The sequence below is a fragment of the Monodon monoceros genome, unplaced genomic scaffold (assembly GCF_005190385.1).
Source record: "Monodon monoceros isolate NGI ecotype Baffin Bay Population unplaced genomic scaffold, NGI_Narwhal_1 Super_Scaffold_12, whole genome shotgun sequence".
Classification (NCBI taxonomy): domain Eukaryota; kingdom Metazoa; phylum Chordata; class Mammalia; order Artiodactyla; family Monodontidae; genus Monodon; species Monodon monoceros.
The window spans coordinates 12,582,679-12,603,984 of NW_021703768.1; the positions used below are offsets into that span (position 1 = coordinate 12,582,679).

The window sequence follows — 21,306 nt, forward strand, 5'->3', positions numbered from 1 at the left end:
CCCAGGCAAACAAGAAACACCTACAGTTGACTTTGGGAATTAATACACTTGTATTAACATTTTATTGAATGTATGTATTAGGAGCAACTTAAGAATAAAGGCTCAAATATCAAAATGTGTTTTAAATGTTTAATTTAAAAGATAATATTTAATTTAAAAGATAATTTCAAGCATACCAAGTTGACTGATATTCCATATCAATGTCAAGCCATCTTTATAAATCTTCTGCATAGTTTTTATCTATCAAACACATGTATGGAAGCTACGCTGCCAAACGCTATTCTAAGTTTAATCTTCTATGAGATTAGTACTATTGGTGTCTTCATTTTATAGGTAAGGAAACTGGGGCACAAAGAGACTAAGCAATTTATCCAAGATTATTAGTTGTTAAGTTATAGAGTAGGGATTGGAACCAAAGAAATTCATCCCTATGGTCCATGCTCTTAACCATCATGCTATGCTTAAATTCACTATAAATGATGCTCTTATTTTTACTTAAATAATTTTGGATAATAATCGTGTATCATTTTGTGCTATGTATTTTCTCTTCAGATTTTTCATATGCTATAAATTACTAATGTAAGTCACTTTATAAATTAGTTTATACTTAGCTTTTTAGGCAATGCTACAATTAATTTGGCCATGTGATGAAGAAGCCATTTGCAAAATGAATTATCACTTTTACCTGATTAGGAAATTAAGATCTTTATATACTGCTATTTAAAGGGGAAATGGCCATAAAATATTACCATATTGATTTTTATTACAAATATCTTCAAAGAATTGAAATGTATTTTATAAATATGAGCTAATCACCATTTCTATAAAAATTTTTTTTAAAAAACTCTTTTTCATAGGAAAGGAAGTTGAGGCACAAGGTTTTCATGATTCATTTCTATTCCTAGGAAGACTATAAAAAGTTAAAGCTGCACCAAGTATCATGGGAAATCCAGACACCTAATGATACACTTAACATGATGGATCCCCCCCAGAGCCCAAGGAAGAAATCACAAGTGATCTTGGGCCTGGGGAAAAAGAATGACAGCTAAGGAGCCATATGAGATCACTGCAAATGACAGTAGCTACAGTCCTGAGACCAAAGCAATGTGGTAAACACCAGGGCCACAGAGAGAAACAAAACCAGCATGGGCAATGCAGCCGGCCAAGCTCCACCGGCCCCTGCTGACCCATCACATTTCATTGGGAATCTGGTGTGGAATGGTCTCCATCAATAATGGGGCCACTAGCACATGGCTAACTGGACCTGTAGCTGAGTGATGGTAGGAGACCCCCTGGGAGGAAAAGCTCTATCAGTGGTGACCAATGCCTTCTCTTAAAACTGTAGTCACAGCCTCAGTGTTGTTCTCGGAACCTGTAGATTTAGGCCACAACAGCTCCACTTGATTCCCATGAAGTTCAGATGAAAGGGACACTGTACTTGATGTCCTGTGAAATATATTACCTGTCTACTAATTGCCATTTCCAGTTCAGGGTAACCGGCCTTGTCCAGAAGAATATTTGGGAAGAGATCTTCAATCAGACTCAAAAATAAGGGTTCATCCTCATCAATCTCAGAAAGAAAATAAAGGGAGATCAGACCAAATCTTTTGGCATAAACATGGCAATATCAGATAAACTGAAGATGTCCAATACAGCCCAGATTACTTTGTCACAAACAGTAATAAATAAAATATCACCTCCACTGAAGTTGAGAAATACTTTCATCATGTTTACTAAATTAAAAATCAGTTTTTTTAAAAAGGGGTGTGGGGGGAGAAGAGAAAAAAAAAAAAGGAAGGAAATAGAAGGAAAGAAAATGTTGCCTACATGACAACCTTTCCATAAAACCACCAGATTGGGGAGTTTACTAAATAACCTACAATTTCTCATTTAACTTAAAAATAACTTTTTAAAAGGAGACTAGTGGCAAATTCATGAATTGGAATTTGTTCATACTCTTATTTTGAAATAAAAATATATCATTCTGTCATCCCGTACATGGATCCACTGATAGTGGACAACTGATTGTTCAGTCTCTACTGTGAAATCAGAGAATGTGAAATTATTACGCACTTGTAAAATTCACATACAATTTCCTTCCAAGGTCTACTTTCACGAAGGTAAAAGGGATTTTAGCTCTACAGCACAAAAATTTCAAGGTATCTGGAAATGTAAGACGTGGATTTTTAAAAATCCATTTTAATTCCATTGGAATAGATGTGTTAGACTAGAGATGAGCCACCACAAAAGTTGCTCCTGAAAAAATGTAATTTAAAGTTATGCTCTATGTAATTTAAATGTATGTTATGCTCTATGTATTTATTTGATAATTAAGCATTTTAAATGAGCACTTTAAATAAATATTTCTAATTGCATTTGTGCTTAGTTAAACTGAAATTTAAGTGGGTGGAACATTTCCATCTGTGAATCTTACCAGTTTGGAAAGATTCATATCTCGTAGTACACGCATGACAATTGTGGACTCCGTATCCATGGGGTTGGCTCTTTTGGCTGCTCCCAGAGTTCGCAGAACAGACAGAATATTACGCAGACCAAAGTCATAATGTACCTGAAGAATATGAGGTACACTGGGCTTATTTTCAGTATTAACTTACCCATAGAAACTGTACAAATTTGACAAAGACATAATGAATAAATGCTGATTTTCCTTTAGAAAATTTGTACAGTTAGTGGGGCAATAAATTTTTTTATCAACAAATTCTTTTTTTTAGCAAATGGAGAATACCCAAAAGAATCCTCTCCTGTACCATCATTAATTTAAGCCGTTAGATCAGAACTAATAGATCTTGACAGAGAGAAAGGAATAAATCTCCTCCTGGAGATACATGTCCCCTTGATCCCTTCTTAACCAATCATCCATAAGAAAATTTCCTCATATCTTGAAAGCTAAAATTCTGAACCAGAATTAAACTGAGACCTCACTCATGAACATCATATAAGTTTAAAAGACAGGGGTATTGAGGAGAAAGAAAAGTAGCTACATTCCAGGATTACCTAGAGGGGGAAACAATAAGGACAAATCAGAAAGTCAAGCTCCCAGCTTTGTTGTCCCCTTGATAGGTATTTATAAAAGCTCAATCATGCCAAATTTCAGCACATATAAAGTGAATAATTAAAAACCAATTATCCAACCACTATAGGAAAGAGTATCCCTGGCAGTTGGTCAAACAATTTAAAATAGAACTACCATATCATACAGCAATCCCACTTTAGGGAATACGTTCAAAGGAATTGAAAGCAGAGTCTCAAAAAGATATTTAAACACTCATGTTCATAGGAACACTATTCACAATAGCCAGGAGGTGGAAGCAACCCAAATGCCCATTGCCTGATGAACGGATAAACAAAACATGGCATACATTTAAAAATAAGAATGTTTTTCAACCAGGAAAAGGAAGCAGGTATAATACTATCACATGCTACACCATGGATGAAACTTGAGAACATTATACTAAATTAAATAAGCCAGTCACAAAAAGACAAATACTGTATGGTTCCACTTATATGAGCTATCTAAAGTAGCCAAATACATGGAAACACAAAGTAGAATTGTGGTTACCAGGGAATGGGGGGAAGGGAAGAGTGGAGTTGTTTAATGGGTATAGAGTTTCAGTTTTGCAAGACAAAAAAGTTATGGAGATCTGTTTCACAACAATGTGCATTTACTTAACACTACTGAACTATATGCTTAAAAATGGTTAAGTGATAAATTTAATATTTTTTCATCATAATTCTAAAAACCTATTAAAAAAAAACATTATCTGCTAATTGGGAGCAGTATGCATCACTTAATACCAATCGTTTGGAGGATAGAGCACATAAAAATATTCAGACCGAGTTCCTGCCTTCAAGGGGTTTAAATTCTAATTGTGGCAATAAAATAAAAATATGAGCAAGCTTGCATAAAAGTACAATAACAATGACTTGAAAGTACTGGTGAGTGGAACTAATTAAGGAAAACTTATCAGCATTAGACTCTGTTAAATCTGTGGGCATGAAGTGAGATTCACAGAATGCTCACCAAGGGATCAGCATGGGGCCAATTGTTTTGTACACATGGACTCATTTCATTTCCCTTGTGACCTCGTGACCTTGTGAATAAGGGCAATAGGAGTGAAGGAGGAGAAATGAAATTAGAGAGGAAGAGGGCAGGAGTCAGTGATGTGGGAGTTTCTCTACCTGCAAGAAACAGCAGGGAAAAGGGAAGAATCAGTGAGTAAAGGCTGCAATAATCAGAAGAAACCAAGAATGTTTTGAGTGAGAATGGAATATAGTTGAACCTGTGGGTATAACCTAGATTCGAAGAAGTTTGGATTGAGAGGTTCCTCAAAACCATGAGGACACATGACATACATTATGATGAATGAACAGGTGAGATAAAAAGCAAACATCAATATTCATAATTCTTTGGCTCTTAAGTCAGTTCAGATAGTGTTAACTTCATTTCTATGCCTTAAATGTTAATTTCTTCAAATGTACTTAGTAAAACTATGCATGTAAAATTGTTTTTGCCATGATACAACTTTCTACTTTGTATATATGAGGTACCTTGTCAACAACCCCAGTCCACAATTTTTTTAAATTTTTATTTTATATTAGAGTATAGCTGATTTACAATATTGTGTTAGTTTCAGGTGTACAGCAAAGTGATTCAGTTATACATATACATATGTGTATTCTTTTTAAGATTCTTTTCTGGTATAGGTTATTACACAATATTGAGTATAGTTCCCTGTGCTATACAGTAGGTCTTTGTTGTGTACCTATTTTATATATAGTAGTATGTATATGTTAATCCCAAACTCCTAATTTACCCCTCCGCCTGCCTTCCCCTTTGGTAACCATAGGCTTGTTTGCTATATCTGTGAGTCTATTTCTGTTTTGTAAATAAGTTCCTTTGTATCATTTTTTTAGATTCCACATGTAATTGATATCATATGATATTTGTCTTTCTCTGCCTGACTTCACTTAGTATGATCATCTCTAGGTCCATCCATGTTGCTACAAATGGCATTATTTCATTCTTTTTATGGCTGAGTAATATTCCACTGTATATATGTACCGCTTCTTCTTTACCCATTCATCTTTTGATGGACATTTAGGTTGCTTCCATGTCTTGGCTATTATAAACTGTGCTGCAATGAACATTGGGGTGCATGTATCTTTTCGAATTACAGTTTTGTCTGGATATATGCCCAGGAGAGGGATTGCTGTGTCATATGGTAGTTTTAGTTTTCTGAGGAACCTCCATACTGTTTTCCACAGTGGCTGCACCAACTTACATTCCCCCCAACAGTGTAGAAAGATTCCCTTTTCTCCACACCCTCTCCAGCACTGAATAAAAAAGTTAAATATGCCTAAGTACATAGGGACCTTCAGAATGTCACACCTGCTTAGAAAGCTGCTCCTCACACAGCTTGTAGAGCGTGAAAAACTTCCTGGCCAAAACAATGTTGTCAGTGAAGCCACAACTAGCCAACTTCACCCTGATGATAATCTGTCGGTCAGGCACCATCATGGCCACGGAGCGGAAGTTAATCTTCAAGTTTTCAGGGAGTTCCTGCCGCCCAGCATAGCCAGGATTCTATACAGAAAATAAAACCCAAGGATGAATGATACGGTCATGGGGTAACAAGCGCAACACATCAGCATGATATTAAAAGATTCATTATGCACACACAACAAATCTGGAATGACAACCAGAAAATTCATTTACATATCTCACTCTCCTTTTAACTGGAGAGACTAAGTCATGAGTTATTAATATGAGCTCTGTTTAACACCAAAGGTTTTCAAACAGGAGTGAAAATTACAATCCCAATTTCCATTCATGGAAAATAAGTGACATATGAACAGGGACATGTGTGAAAACTGTGAAAAGAAGGCTGAAGTTCAGTAGCTCTTCTTGTGGTTCCTTACCATAGTTAGAAAAAGCCCAAATTCAGGGTTCATAGTCACATTATCTCCATCAGTAAAAATAAAAGATTTTTTACGCTCCTTTTTACATGTCAGAATAATGGAAATCTGCTGGGCTGCAACGGAGAGAACTGGTAGGTCGATACGATTAAATTCATCAAAACAACCCCAGGATCCAGACTGAGCCAGTCCTTAGAACGGAAATTAAATAGAAAATCCAATTAGTACATAATTTTGGAAAGTCAAAGAAAAAGAGCATTATGCAACTGCCAGGTCAAGCCACAGATAAGTTTGCTCAAACATAAAGTTGAACAAATAGATCATACATAAAATGCCTCCAAAATAACTCACAATGTGACCCTTTATCTGTAAACACCCAACCCGCAGGGATAAAGGAACATTACCAAGGCAATTGATATTGACATTTGACCCACACAACACTGGTAAGATTCAGGTTTCCCAAAAAGTTTTACAAAGTTGGAAAATGACACTAAGATGTAGCCAATTGTTGAAAAATAAATCTCAACAAGATATTCCACCTTAGCTTAAATTTCTCATGAAATAAAAAAAATATAACCCTCACCTTTAAAAATCCGTCCAAGTCCTCGGAAATCCATCTGGTCTGAACAATTGAAAACCACGACGTATTTCCCAAGACATCGTCCCATATCTTTGGTCGTTTCTGTTTTGCCTGTTCCTGCTGGTCCAGCGGGGGCTCCACCCATGCTCATTCCCAGAGCTTGAGCCAACGTGATAAAACACCTGGAGTGGTAGAGAAATCACTAGAACCACACCACTGGCATCTGGAAGATACTTCTGAGACATCGCAGTGACATGATACAGGCACAAAATTGAAAAAAGGAAGATCCTGACCATTATCCCTACATAACCTTTCCAAAACTGCATCCTAAAATACACTTATCTTTATGGATATTAACATGTGTTGAGGAAAAAGGAAGGAGGGAGTGGTCTATGGTCACATACGTTTGAAAACTCTTAAAAAGGTTCAACAGGATTTTTTATGATGATGTATATTCACAATCTTCAATTATGAAAAAGAGTACATAGCATTTCCAAAACTTATTTGGCAACTTTTTCACAGAAATCTACCAACATCTAAAGAAGGGTATTCTAGGAAACAGACTGGGGGCCATTATGTAGATTAATCCCCTTTTGAATCTAAGAGTCGATGATTTGATAAACTTGGAAACCAATGATCACATGAGATTTAAACCACACGTTGCTAAATAATCACACCTTAAATCTATTTCTGGGAGCACCTACTAAACCTGCAAATACCTTCTACTGTACCTTACAGTATGATATTAACAAATAAAAGATTCTGGTGAGAGAATACAAGAATGCCTGTGAAGGAAAACAACCGATAACTTGCTGATGAATTGCTCAATTTCCCAGCATCACCCAGTGTCGTAAAAGGAGGTAATCTATAACGTAATGCAGTTTAGGGCTTTCTTACGGCTAAACTCTAAAGCATTCATCTGGACTTGAAAAAATTTTTTGAAGAAAATAAAGTGGTTATCCAGCAATGAAGTGTGGGAATGAGAAGTGAGCACACCCATCTGGAGGCACCTGGGTTCTCAATTTTATTGGGTTTGGGTTCCCCAAAAGGCAGGTAAATGACTCAGCCCCGAATGCAAAAAATGAGCCTGGATTCAAAGAAGGAAATGTGGGTATAAAACCAGAAGGATGCCTGATCTCACTTTGATCCTGCCTTTTAACCCAAGGTCTTATCTTTCCTCTTGAACTCTTGTTATCCCTTGCACAGCAGTCTCTGTAATAACAGCTAACGTGTCATAATAGCTCCACCTACACTATGGCACTTAAACCCCACTGAACCCTGCAGGGAAGCCACTTATTTTCACCATATTACAGATGAGGAGAGAGGCTCACAGAGATGGAATAATTTTTCTCAGGGTCATGGTGGAGGGAGCAGAGATTTCAGCCAGTCTGTGTGGCCACAAGCTTTCACACTGCCCAGGTCTAGGACACGTCCACACTCTCACGGTAAGGAATAAATCTCCAGGAACTCTGGCCACCCAGTTGCTCTGTCTTGCAAATTCTCCTTATCATGGGATCATTTGGGTTTATATTTAAACTGAAGAAGTAGCAAGTTGTTAAGTTACCAGAAAGAAATCATGCTATTTACATGAAAAAAGGGCAACCATGCCCAGTGATTTATCCCTCACTTTCTCCAATAGGTGGGACTTCAGTCCAATTGATACCAAGCAGGACCCTGTGCAGCTCCTGGGCACAAAAGCCGTTCTGTGTCCCCTATTTCTTGATTACAGGAAACAGGCTTCATTCAGCCTCCAGGACCTTCCCTGAGTTCCAGGAAGCAGGTTCAAACAGTTGCTAATTAGGGAAGGGACGGGATGTGAGACAAGGGAGGAACAGTCAAAAGAAACAATAGTGCAGCCTTGGGGCAGGGTTCTGGTTCCCCGCCACAGGATGTTCATAACAATATCTTTGAGCTGTTTTGCAGATACTGAAACCCCCTGCCAGGTGGGAGAAGTTAACTGCATGCTGCCCACAAGCACATAGACCCCAGACCAGTTGAAACCAGAAGGTTGATGATGCCGACTCCCACTTACCTCCCCGCCAACCAATCAGAAGAATGTCCACAGGCTGATCACGCCCTCTCTGAACCATTAGTGTAAAACTCCTCACTACCCCCTCCAGATCGGGACACACGGTTTTGAGGGCATTAGCCCGTTGTGGCCCCCTTAACCTGGCAAAGCAATAAAGCTATGCTTTTGTACTTCACCCCAAACTCTGTCTCTGAGAATTAATTTGGTGTTGGGGTACAGAGGCCAATATGCTGGCACCCAAACCCTCTAGGACTTGCCTTTCAAAGACAAGCATGTATCTGCCAGAACATCTTCATGTACTTGTTGACATGATTCTCTCCAGAGCATTCTACATGTATGTGTACCTCACCCCCTCCCTTCTCTGCTTTCCTTTCCAGTCTCTGCTGCTTTCAAAAATCTCATCATTCATGAACAGGTTTGGACTTTGTGATTTAGTGGCCTTTTAGCAGCTCTACTATACTTTCCTGCCTCCCCACTAGATGGCCATAAGCTCCCTGCTGTCAGGAACTACTTTTACCCCCAGCTATTTGCCTAACCCTTGTCACCTAGTATTCTGTGAACATTTGTTGAATAAATGGCTTGTGCTGGTCCAGCCATACACTTTTATCTGCTTCCTCCTTTCCCAGTAGCTACTAGAGTTAGAGATGCAGAACGTGACCCTGGCACCAAATGAACAATGACCAACCCCATGACCCAGGGCTCATTAGCACGCAAGTATAGTATTAAGTATTCATAGTGATCTAGATGCATTTCACCACACGTAAACCAGAAGTGCTTTCAGCTCCTATTCTTAAACAGTATTGATTCTAAAATGCTGAAAAACTTGTCAAGACAACAGGGTATATGCATCAGAAAGCTAATTATCTTTGTTGAGAACTTGGATTAGTTATAGATTCTTTGATTATAGGACAGTCTTAAGGAGAAATGAAAGGAAAGGCTGGTAAAGAATGTGTTATCAATGATTAACTCAATATTGAAAAAACAAACAACCCAATCAAAAAATGGACAGAAGACCAAAATAGACATTTGTCCAAAGAAGTCATACAGATGGCCAACAGGCACATGAAAAGATGTTCAATATCGCTAATTATTAGAGAAATGCAAATCAAAACTGCAATGAGGTATCACCTCACACCAGTTAGAATGGCCACCATTAAAATGTCTACAAATAACAAATGCTGCAGAGGGTGTGGAGAAAAGGGAACGCTCCTGCACTGTTGGTGGGAATGTAAATTGATGCAACCACTATGGAAAACAGTATGGCGGTTCCTTAAAAAACTAAAAACAGAGTCACCGTATGGTCCAGCAATCCCACCCCTGGGCATACATCCAGAAAAGACAAAAACTCTAATTCAAAAAGATACGTGCACCACAATGTTCATAGCTACAATAGCCAGGACACGGAAACAACCCAAGTGCCCATGAACAAAGGATTGGCTTAAGATATATATACACACATGCACACACAATGGAATATTACTCATTCACAAAAAAAAAAAAAAGAAATAGTGTCACATGCAGCAATGTGGATGAACCTATAGAATATTAGTGAAGTAAGTCAGAGAAAGACAAATGCTATATGATATCACATATGTGGAATCTAAAAAAAAAATACAAATGAATATATATATAAAACAGAAACAGACTCACAAACATGGAAAAAAAACTTACAGTTACCAAGTGGGAGAGAGAGGGAGGGACAAATTAGGAGTATGGGATTAACAGATACACACTACTATACATAAAACAGATAAGTAACAAGGATTTACTGTATAGCACGGGGAATTATATTCAATATCTTATAATAACCTATAATGGAACATAATCTGAAAAAAAATAACTGAAGCAATTTGCTGTACACTTGAAACTAACACAATATTGTAAATCAACTATACTTCAATTTAAAAAATTCTAGGGCTTCCCTGGTGGCGCAGTGGTTAAGATTCCGCCTGTCAATGCAGGGGACACAGGCTCGAGCCCTGGTCTGGGAAGATCCCACATGCCGCAGAGCAACGAAGCCCATGCGCCACAACTACTGAGCCTGTGCTCTAGTGCCCGCGAGCCACAATTCCTGAGCCTGTGTGCCACTACTGAAGCCCGCGTGCCTAGAGCCCATGCTCCACAAGAGAAGCCACCACAATAAGAAGCCGGCGCACCACGACGAACAGTAGCCCCCACTCACCGCAACTAGAGAAAGCCCACATATAGCAACAAAGACCCAACGCAGCCAGAAATAAATAAATAAATTTTAAAAAATAAAAAATTCTAAACAAACAAAAAAAAGAATGAAAAACAATAGTCATAGCAACATTATTAATGATGACTAACATTTACTCAGTGGCAGGCCCAGTGCTGGCTCCCTACCTACATTAATGTAGGTCCCGACCTACATTACATCTAGTCCACACAATGATTCCAAAAGAAGGGACTCAGAAAGGTTAGCTGTCTTGGCCAAGACTACACAGCCCAGTGGCCAAGATCCAGGTATAACTCACGGAAGCTGTGAGAATGTCAGAGAAAGAACACACGTCATGAGGCCTGTCTACGTTTTTTTTTTTTGGCCACACTGCGCGGCCTATGGGATGTTAGTTCCCCAACCAGGGATAAAACCCAGATCCTCTACAGTGAGAGCGCAGAGTCCTAACCACTGGAACACCAGGGAATTCCCCTGTTTACACTTCTTATCAAGAAGATAAGATGTCTCCATCAGTCTTCAATTTCTGCTGCCCTCGGTCTTAAGTGATAGCAGTACAGCAAGTCCGCTACAGACGAACCTTAAAGTTGCAAACTTTCAAAGATGCGAACGTGCGTTCCATCAACATCATGCATGAGTGGAATTGCAACTTTCCCTCCGTCTCCTATTGCTGATGACCCTTCAGCTCTGCCATCTCCCACCTCCTCTCCCTCCTCCAGTCAGTAACTCTATTTGCCTGTTCACTCGATGCCAGCCCCTGGATGCCAGCTGTTGTACTGTACTTTTCAAGGTACTGTAAGATTAAACATGTTTTCTTTATTTTTTGTGTTTGTTTGTTTTTTATGTATTACTTGTGTGAAAAGTATTATAAATCTATTACAGTACAGTACTATATAGCTGATTGTGTTAGTTGGGTACCTAGGCTAACTTTGCTGGACTTACGAACAAATTGGACTTACGAACGTGCTCTCGGAATGGAACTCATTTGTATGTAGGGGACTTACTGTAGTAAGAAAGATTCCAGACTTCTCGACTTGTGCTCAGAAGTAAAAGGAAGGACTGGTCATGAAAAATACCATGAGCTTTTCGAAAAAGGCACTATATGTTTTTAGCATATTTATTGACTATTTTATCATCTGAAATATCTGCAACTCCATCCAAATGATGTCACGTTTCCCAGAGACTATCACTATCAACATTGTTGAATTCTCACAGGGCAGTCCGTGAAAAGCTGACAAGATGTCAAGGTCTCTGGCCTTTGTTTTATTCAAGTATTAATCTTAGTGAGGAATTCTTTTGTAAAAAGGCAGCCAATCTTGCAATGCAATCCCAATGACCAGCCAAAAATGGTGACTCACTCCTCCCGTAATCAACTTAGAGAAGAACAAACAAGTGAACATTTAGAGTGAAACAGGGGGAAACAAACTTTAGAACCACCTCCACTTACATACTTTGCTTTTAAAGTTCTCAAGCTTTTTGATACAGAAATATATACAAGATAATTAATACAGTGAAAGAATCAAGTTGCAAAAAAGTTTGTATAATCTGATACCTATAAATGAAAGTTAAAAAGAATCTTGACATATAAGCATTTGAAATTTCTTAGAAAATAAACTACTGATCCTTTTGAAAAATAGAAAAATTTTCCTCTCATACTTTCAACTTTATATCTTTAGGTACTATTTAATTTTTTCGCCACAAAGATGTGACTTTGAAAATAAACATTTCTTCATTCATTTGGGAAATTTTATTTAGTACCTATTATGGCACAGAACTGTTCTAGGGGCAGTGAATAAATCACAGGAAATCTATACCTCAAAGGATATACCTGATATCCTAAAGGAAGGAAATAAACTATTCAAAAGTAGAAAACAGGAAAAATCAAGCTGGTTAGGAGGGTTCAGGAGTGTGGGGATTGCTGCTTCAAATGTGTCAAGTCCAAAGACCCATGTGCGATGACATTCAATCGGAGACCTGGAGAAGAGGAAGTGAGCTATGCCAGGATTGAAAGGAAAAGGGTTCCCAGTTAAGGCAAGAGCAAGTGCAAAGGTCCTGAGGCAGCAGTGTGCTGAGACTATTCAAGGAACAGCCAAGGAGCAAGTAGCTGGAGCTCAATGAGGAAGGAGAAAGAGTAGCAGGGATCAGATAATGGCAGGTCTTATAGGCCAATGTAAGGACATTGGCTTTTACTTTGGGTGAGATGGAAAGACAGTGGAGATCAAGGCAAAGGTATGACAGGACCTGACTTATATTCCAGTGTCTGAACTGAGAGGCAATGGCAGAAGCAGGAAACCAGATAAAAGACTATTGCAGTCATCCAGCCTAGACATTATGGTGGCCTGGACTAACATGATAACAGCAAAGGGGAGAAAAGTGGCCACATCCTAAGTGAGTTCTGAAAGTGGTGGTGACCAAACTTGGTGATAGATTGGATAATAAAGTGAGAGAAAGAAAGGCATTTAGGATACTCCAAGGATTTTGGTTTGAGCAACTGAAGGATGGAATTGCCATTTGCAAAGCCGGAGAAGAGGGCAGTTTTGTGGGCGGACAATCAACCATAAGTGTGAATTCCCAGTAAGCATCCAAGAAAACATGTCACATAGGCAAGTGAATGTATGTGTCTGCAGTTCAAGGGAGAAGCCCTGTCAGGGTGCAGAGATTGGAGAGTCCACATCTAGATGATATTTAAAGCCATGTGAGATCACCTGAGGAGTGAATGATGGAGAAGAGCCTTGGTGCATTCAGTGATTAGGGGTCAAGAAGATGAAGAGGAACCAGTAGGAGACGGTATGAAGAACCAGAACAAGAGGAACTAGGTGAATGTTGTGTCCTGGAAGCCACATGAAGAAAGTGTATCAAAAAGGAGACAGCGATCACCTATGCAAATGCTGCTGACTAGTCAAGGAAGGTCAGAACTAGAAATGACCATTGGATTTAGCAACATGAGGATCTGGGTGACTGCCCTACTGGGGGAAGAAAGTGTGATGGGCAGAATAATGGTCCCCCAAAGATATCCACATCCCAATCCCTGGAACTTGTAAATATGTTACCTTACACAGCTAAAGAAACTTTGCAGATGTAATTAATATGAAAGGCCTTGAGATGGGGAGATTATCCTGGATTACACAGTGAACCCCATCTAATCTCATGAGTCCTTAAAAGGGGAAGAGGGAGGCGGAAGACTGGGTCAGAGACATGAGACGGGAAAAGGAAAAGAGACTGGAAGCATGAAGGAGTCTCAACCCATGGTTGTGGCTGTGAAGATGAAGGAAGGGGCCACAAGCCGAGGAATACGGCAGCCTCCAGACTCTGGGAACAGCCCTCAGCTGACAGTCTGCAGGGAAGTGGGGACATAGGTCCTGCAACCACAAGAAAAAGAATTCTGCCAACAAACTAAAAAACAAAAAGCAGATTCTCCCCTAGAGACTCCAGGAGGGACCACAGTCCTGCTGACACCTGATGTTAGTCCAACAAGGTGTGTGCCACATTTCTGACGTACGCAACTGTGAAATAATTTGTGCTGTTTAAGCTTCTAAACGTGTGGTCATTTGTTATGAAAGCAACAGAAAACCTGTTCATAGAACCTGAATGGTGTGAATTCAAGGTAAAATAGATAGAAAAAACTGTGATTTTGAGGCGTTTTGATGGGAGTACGGAAATGGGAGGGAAACTAGAGGATTCACGGTAGGATTTCCTTTCTGGAAGCCATTATAGCACATCGTACGTTGATGAGAATGATCCAGTAGAAAGTGAAAACTGATGATGCTCCCAGAGAGAAAATAACTGTTTCAGTGGAAGGTGTTGGCTTTGGATGGCATCACAAACTCCACCCCTAAAACCAGGAGAGAAAGTGGACAGCATAAGGATAGGGGCTTGGTTGGCAGACATGATGGTGGGGAATGAGTGCAGGTCCTCTCCTGTGGTAGCATCTATCTTCTCAGTAAAACAGGAAACGGGGCCTTCGGTCGAGAGAGGAATGGAGGGGGATGCTTGAGGTCTGGAAGGAGAGAAGGTGTGAAATAGCTGTTACAAGTGTTTCAAGGGATTCTCCAAATTTTGTCATTATTCACCTCTGCACTTCAAAACAAAGAGAACAACTCCAAAAAGACATCCATAAGCATCCGGTAGAAACCATCTTTTGTAGAAAATAAACATATGGTTACCAGGGGATATGGGGGGGAGGGATAAATTGGGAGATTGGGACTGATATACACACACTACTATTGACATATATAAAATAGATAACTAATAAGAACCTAGTGTGTAGCACAGGGAAGTCTACTCAGTACTCTGTAATGGCCTATATGGAAAAGAATCTAAAAAAAGAGTGGATATATGTATATGTATATGTGCAACTAATTCACTTTGCTGTACACCTGAAACTTACGTCTGTAAATCAACTAAGCTCCAATAAAAATTAAAGAAAAAAAGAAATCATCTTTAATGAGACATAAGAAGGAATATGGAGTGTATGAAGACAAAGAAAATGTGAGGAGAAAAGGACAGTAAAATCTTCTGCTACTCCTCAATCCTCAGGTAAAAGTGAGCATTTCATTCAGTATCACAACTGAGCAGAGGGAAAAATCTCACAGACAGGGCTATTACGTCAAACTCTTATACTTTGTCGGATAATATTTTCAATCTAGTAGCCCAGGGGTTCATCCTGTGAAAATGATTGATATTCAGCTTTAGCTTCTCCTTAGGCCCAATGTTGATTTTAACACTCAGCCATTTTGTCCAACATAAGTATTCAAAGCATCCCTGAACAGCACATATACAATTAGCTGATGCCACAAAGCTCAAATTAAACTAAGTGAACTACAGGCTATTAGCCACGGAGGAAGGACCCCTGGAGATAACCTAGTACATCTTACAGATGAGGAAACTGAGTCCAGGGAAACTGCATGGCGGCTCTGGCTAACACAGTTGGTAAATAACAGGCAGAGGGCAGGACAGGTCAATGTCCTCTCCATCACGATTCACCAGTGTTCATACTCCATTTCTTTCCTGCTAAAAAACCACCTTATTGTCTCTGTAATGACAATAAGTGCCACAGTCCCCTAAAGCAGCCCTCAAAGCCCATGGTGATTTGCACCTATTGATACATAGCGATTAATTCGCTTTTTTCCCATTTGATGTCCACGGAGGTCATTTAAACTTAGACTCTATAAGACTGAAGGCAAAGGAAGCAAAGTCTGTTTTAGTCACAAAGCTACTAATGTGAAGACATGTGTGTAAAGCTAAACACACCGAATTTCGAAGACTTTAATATAAAAGAGCCTGTAAAGCCTAAAGAGACCATCAGCCAAAATCCCTTGAGCACCTGGAGAGAATGAGAAGGTTGGGGGTGGAGGAGGGAGAAGTTGAGGATTCACAGAACCCTTCCATCACCTGTCTGTGAGGGGAGTTATAACGAGCCTGTCAGTGCAGCCTACAAACTCATTCTGGTATATGAACGGCACATCTGTGATGTGAATCATCATCTTGTCGGAATCTTTGTTAAAATAAAATCTGCACTGTTTCAGCCACTCAAAGTCTGTAGGGCTCTTGATATGCATGTGACACTGAAATGCAAAAGGTATGTGTTAAAACTGAGATGAGAACCGCTTATTAACTATACGCATTAGCATTCAGGGAGATCATAATGTGAAGTTAATGGAACGCAAAGAGAGCCCAACTACTTGGGAGATGTCAACTACATCACCATCCAACCCATTCATTTATCGATCAGCAAAAAAAGATACTTTCAACGACATGAGAAAAGGAGAAGTCAAGAGAAACTAATTGTGGCCCTCAATTTAAATAACGTGATCTATTTTAAGAGGAAGGTATTCATTTCTTAAATTTCACCCTTAAATGTCCAACACCACAGTCCTAACCATGAAATACAACCTATGAAAAAACACATTTGGCTTTTACAAAGATACAGCTAAACAATCTCATTAGGAAAAAAGTCATCTCTTATGATAATGATAAAGTACATTCTTGGGTTTTTTTTTTTTTTAATCCGTTAATTACCCTTCCTAGGATTTGCAGGGGGCCAAAATTTCTAACATCTAAATGGCAGGTTATTGCCCAGCAATGCTTTTTTCTGAATATTTTTAACCAAAATTTTAAGCCACTTTAATCATTTTTCTTTGACAAATAAGAAATCTAAAACTACCTACCCTGAGCCCTTTATTTCTCGTTGAGGCAAACAGTGTGCTTAACTATTAAGAGAGGAGATTAGCACGTAACAGCTTGAATGCATTGCCTTTACCTCCATTACATCAGAACCAATCTTTCATAATCTTTTTTAAATAACGGGGTGAGACACGATCCAGAAAATTATTATGAAAATAAGAGCTTCATGCCTGTTATCTAATGTTGTATTTTATAGTAGAGGACAAATATCATTTCTTTTCCCATTTCTTATTTTCTATAGCTACGAAACTCTCTTTTCCATCCCTGTTCTTTCTTTAAAGGCAAAATCCGCATGTCTCCTAAATGTCACAAACTATATTAGGAAAGACCATTTGCAATCAATGACATAAAATGTAGCATAACTTGTTAAAGCTGTGATTTATGAAGAGCCTTAAAGGAGCTACTAAGCAGTTCTACTAGCAATATCACTTATTACTTCTATAGCAAGAAACTGGTCATCTTCAATCTAATAATCAAAAGGAGCACAAGACAAATAAAAGCTTTTCAGGATGCTACATGACATTTCAGCATTAAAAATGATCACATAAAGAATTTTAAAATAAAGTCTAATTGCCTCCATAACACCTTAGCCGAGATCATTGGAAAAGAGCTGAAATTTCAGCTAAAGACTGAAAAGAAAGTCTGACAAACAATCTCTCATCATGAAGATGCTTCTTTGCCTGAATTTTACCTTTTCTTTGAATTCATTCAAACTATTCCCAGTGGGTAAACAAAGATAGTTTCTAGTATTTGCTTTTCTGTATATGCCACAGCATCTGTAAAGCATTTACCAGGTCATCAAAGATATCTCTTTGGTGCACATGAATAGTAATCAAAGTCTCATATTTAACTCGTTCCACGGAACTCAGATCCTTGGTTGTCATGTCTATCAATGTGTTCAGTAGCTCCAGGAAAGACTGATTGGTTTTCTGCATGATTTTTTTATCAGACTTGGCATTTCTAAGAGCCTCTTCTGAATCCCGTGTCCATATCATTTGAATTCCTAATAATCCAACCTTATGGAAATAAAAAAGGCTTTATGAGTGCGTATGGCATATGAATATATTTAAATAGAAATCACAATATAGTAAACAGCTGTGATTATTATGCAAATGTCAGGCCATCCTTGATTACATCAACTTGATGGGTTGTTTCAAAACCTATGGAGACTCTATTCATATTGTTTACCTGACAATTAAGTATATACAGCCTCATGACATGTCTACAGATTTTTTCTTCTCATTCTAAGTCATATTTCTCCCTAGATAGATTTTAAGTTACTGGTACGGAAAGAATACGTCTTAAACCTACTTTCCCCAAACTAACGCTATGTGTCTACACATAGTAGACACAAAATCTCTATTGATCACATGACTAGGAAAACATCATTTTCTGTATTTTATTGCTGAAACGTATTTCTCATTTTTCTGGTAAAACACACTCAGTACATTTTATGATTTATGTACTGAAGAGATTCAGTAGGAAAAAAATATTTTAAGTTAAAGAAAACATTATCAAATATCTCAGCACAAATATGTGTATATTTATAAATATATATGTATAGACACAGATACATAACACCAAGTAATCTGTAGTTGAAATCTTTAAGCTTATCTATATTTAACAAATCCTAATGAAAATCTTAATACTGGTCTAGAGTTAAACTATAGGCAGCTGTGTAGTTTACAATAGACAATATCTGATATCTAAAATGACTATTCTATAAAAATTACTTTCCAATTTCAATACACTGACCTGAGCAGGGAAGGAAGAAAGAAATTCAATCACTTGGAAACCTGTTTCTTGAATATTTGCAGCTGCCTGGCGAATCACAAGATGTAATGAGGCCTGAGATTCCTCCAAGAGAGAATTAAGCCAAACTTCCACATTGCCCTCTGCCATCACGGGTTTATCCAGTTCAATCGTCTCACCCTCTCGAGAGGAAACTGACAGAATGCGATCATAGATCTGTGTTAGAAGCCCAAAAAGAAGCTATATTTACACAAAGAATGAATTCCTCCATTGCCCTCTTGCCAATGTTATCCTTCCTGTAGAAAGTTAAGCCACATTTTATAAAATAAAAGGCAAAGTATGATACAAAATCAATTCCAAAACAAATTTTTAAAAAGCTATCCATGAAATCGAAAAGGGAATACTAAATCAATTTCGAATAGTCTATACCAGAGAGGGGAAAACTTGTTTTCTAAGAGAAACGTTCAATACAAATGTGATAATCAAAAAAATCTCTAAAGTTTCCCAAGATGAAATAGGACTCTCTAAGTCCCTGTCATCCACACCACGAGATTATCAAGTTGACATTAGCAATGACCTGGTCAAAATGATCAATGCAAATGTCTCACAAGGCAATTCCAATTCTATACTAAACATTGTGCTCTTTACAGGAGCTGTTGGTTGCACATAATATATTCTAATGCAAACCCAGCTCCCAGTTTGGTCATTTCACTTCAATTTCCATGCAGTATGGCATAATGAGAATATGTGCAGTATTTGGAATTCTAAAATACGGTTCAAATGGGGCTGTGCTATTCATTGACCTTCCAATATTGGAAGACACATCTCGGAGACTAAATTTCTTGCTTCTATTTAGTCATTAAAAATCATGCCTGTCCTACTTCCCAACTCACCTTACAGGACACTCATGCCAGTTATGCAAAATACAGTTGGCCCTCCATATCCATGGTTTCTGAATCCACAAACTCAACCAACCTCTGATCAATATTTGAAAAAAAAAAATTCTAGAAAGTTCCAAAAAGCAAAACTTGAATTTGCCACATGCTGGCAGCTATTTACATAACCTTTACATTGTATTGTATTATAAGTAATCTAGAAACCATATGTAGGTATATCCAAATATTACAGTATTTTATGTGAGACTTAAGCCTCCACAGATTTTGGTATCTGCTGGGGTCCTGGAACCAATCCTCCCCACAGACACCAAGGAACAACTGTGATGCAAACTATAAAGTAAATGCAAATGTTTGTTGTTGTTTTGTTCTCTAGTAAGTGGAATATTGTTCCCTTGGGCCCAGATTTAGTCTGTATTAATGAAATCCTCCTTAGTTGTCCACAGAAGTGATCTACCAAGAAGCTAATGAGCCTTAAGTTTCAGGGTCCCTCACTTGCACAGACCCTTCTAGGTCCTGAATATAAGTTTGTATTTATAATTTTATAAGATTTAGGACCCACAAAACCAGGATCTGCCCCTGGCTGTAGAAACCTTATGGTAGGAACAGCAACAAGAAAAAAAAAAAAAGCAATGCTATTTATTTTTAAGAAGTAATTGCTAGGAACAGAGGCTGAAAATGAGGAAGTTTCAATTATCTTCAATGTACAATCAAACAATGAGAAGCTTCACTCTAGGACCATGAAGTCCTGGTGCTAAAGCAGAAGGATTTGAGGAAAACATCAAGAAGAACTTCCTCGGTAATTCAATGCCCTCTTTCAACCCATGCATCCAGTAGATCTACAAGAAAGATCAATTTTTAAACCATTCAATCCATACGGTCTTCTCTTTCTCTCCACCCACCCCCTTTGTTGTAGCAACTCGGCCTTTTCCATCCTGACTTTGCAATCACTTTTGAAATTGGTTTCCTTGCCCCCTTCCATTCTGCCTCCTACTCTGAGCCAGAGGCTCTTTCTGAAACACAAATCAGGTCACTGCTCTGCTGAAAACCTCCCACACCTTTTGTCACGTTCATGATGAAGTACATTCCATAGTGTGATGCACTTGACCTTCTGGAATATGGTCCATGCCTCCTTCTCCCTCTTTTCCCTTTGCTCATCACCCCATGTTGTGGGTTAAATTGTCTCCTCCAAAAATATATCTGGAAGTCCCAACCCCTAGTACCTGTGAGTGGGACCTGATTTGGAAATGGGGTGTCTGAAGGTGCAATCAAGTTAAGATGAGGTCATCTTGGATGCTGGTGGACCCGAATACAATGACCTTAGAAGAAGAAGGAAATTTAGACACAGACACACAAGGAGAATGTCAAGTGAAGACAAAGGTGGAGGTCAAATTGATGTGTCTGCAAGAAAAGGAACACCAAGGATTGCTGACCACCACTGGGAACTAGGAGACAGGCACTAAACAGACTCTCCTGCAGAGCCTCCGGTCGGAACCAACCCTGCCAACACCTTAGTCTGGATGTCTAGCCTCCGAAACTGTGAGAGAATAATTTTCTGTTGTTTTAATCCATGGAAGCCCTAGGAAAGTAATACACTCCCTCACATACCCACACTTCTGACATCCTAGACTGCCCACACCTCCGGGCCATTGCACTTGCCCTTCCTCTGGCCAGACTGTGCGTCCCTTCCCCACTTGCCTGGTTATGTTCCACTCACCTTCAAAAAATCAGTTCAAAC

General features: G+C 38.8%; 1 protein-coding gene across 1 annotated transcript in view; it reads right to left on the reverse strand.

Annotated features, from left to right (window-relative positions):
- Positions 1-21,306, reverse strand: part of DNAH5 (dynein axonemal heavy chain 5) — a 202,723-nt gene that overhangs the window by 115,018 nt on the left and 66,399 nt on the right. The window contains exons 32-39 of the mRNA XM_029217285.1: positions 18,679-18,891; positions 17,715-17,939; positions 16,132-16,304; positions 6,521-6,699; positions 5,941-6,128; positions 5,411-5,605; positions 2,435-2,569; positions 1,463-1,570 (exon numbers count right to left, since the gene is read on the reverse strand). Of these exons, the coding sequence (XP_029073118.1) occupies positions 1,463-1,570; positions 2,435-2,569; positions 5,411-5,605; positions 5,941-6,128; positions 6,521-6,699; positions 16,132-16,304; positions 17,715-17,939; positions 18,679-18,891 (1,416 nt within the window). The remainder of the gene's footprint in view (positions 1-1,462; positions 1,571-2,434; positions 2,570-5,410; positions 5,606-5,940; positions 6,129-6,520; positions 6,700-16,131; positions 16,305-17,714; positions 17,940-18,678; positions 18,892-21,306) is intronic.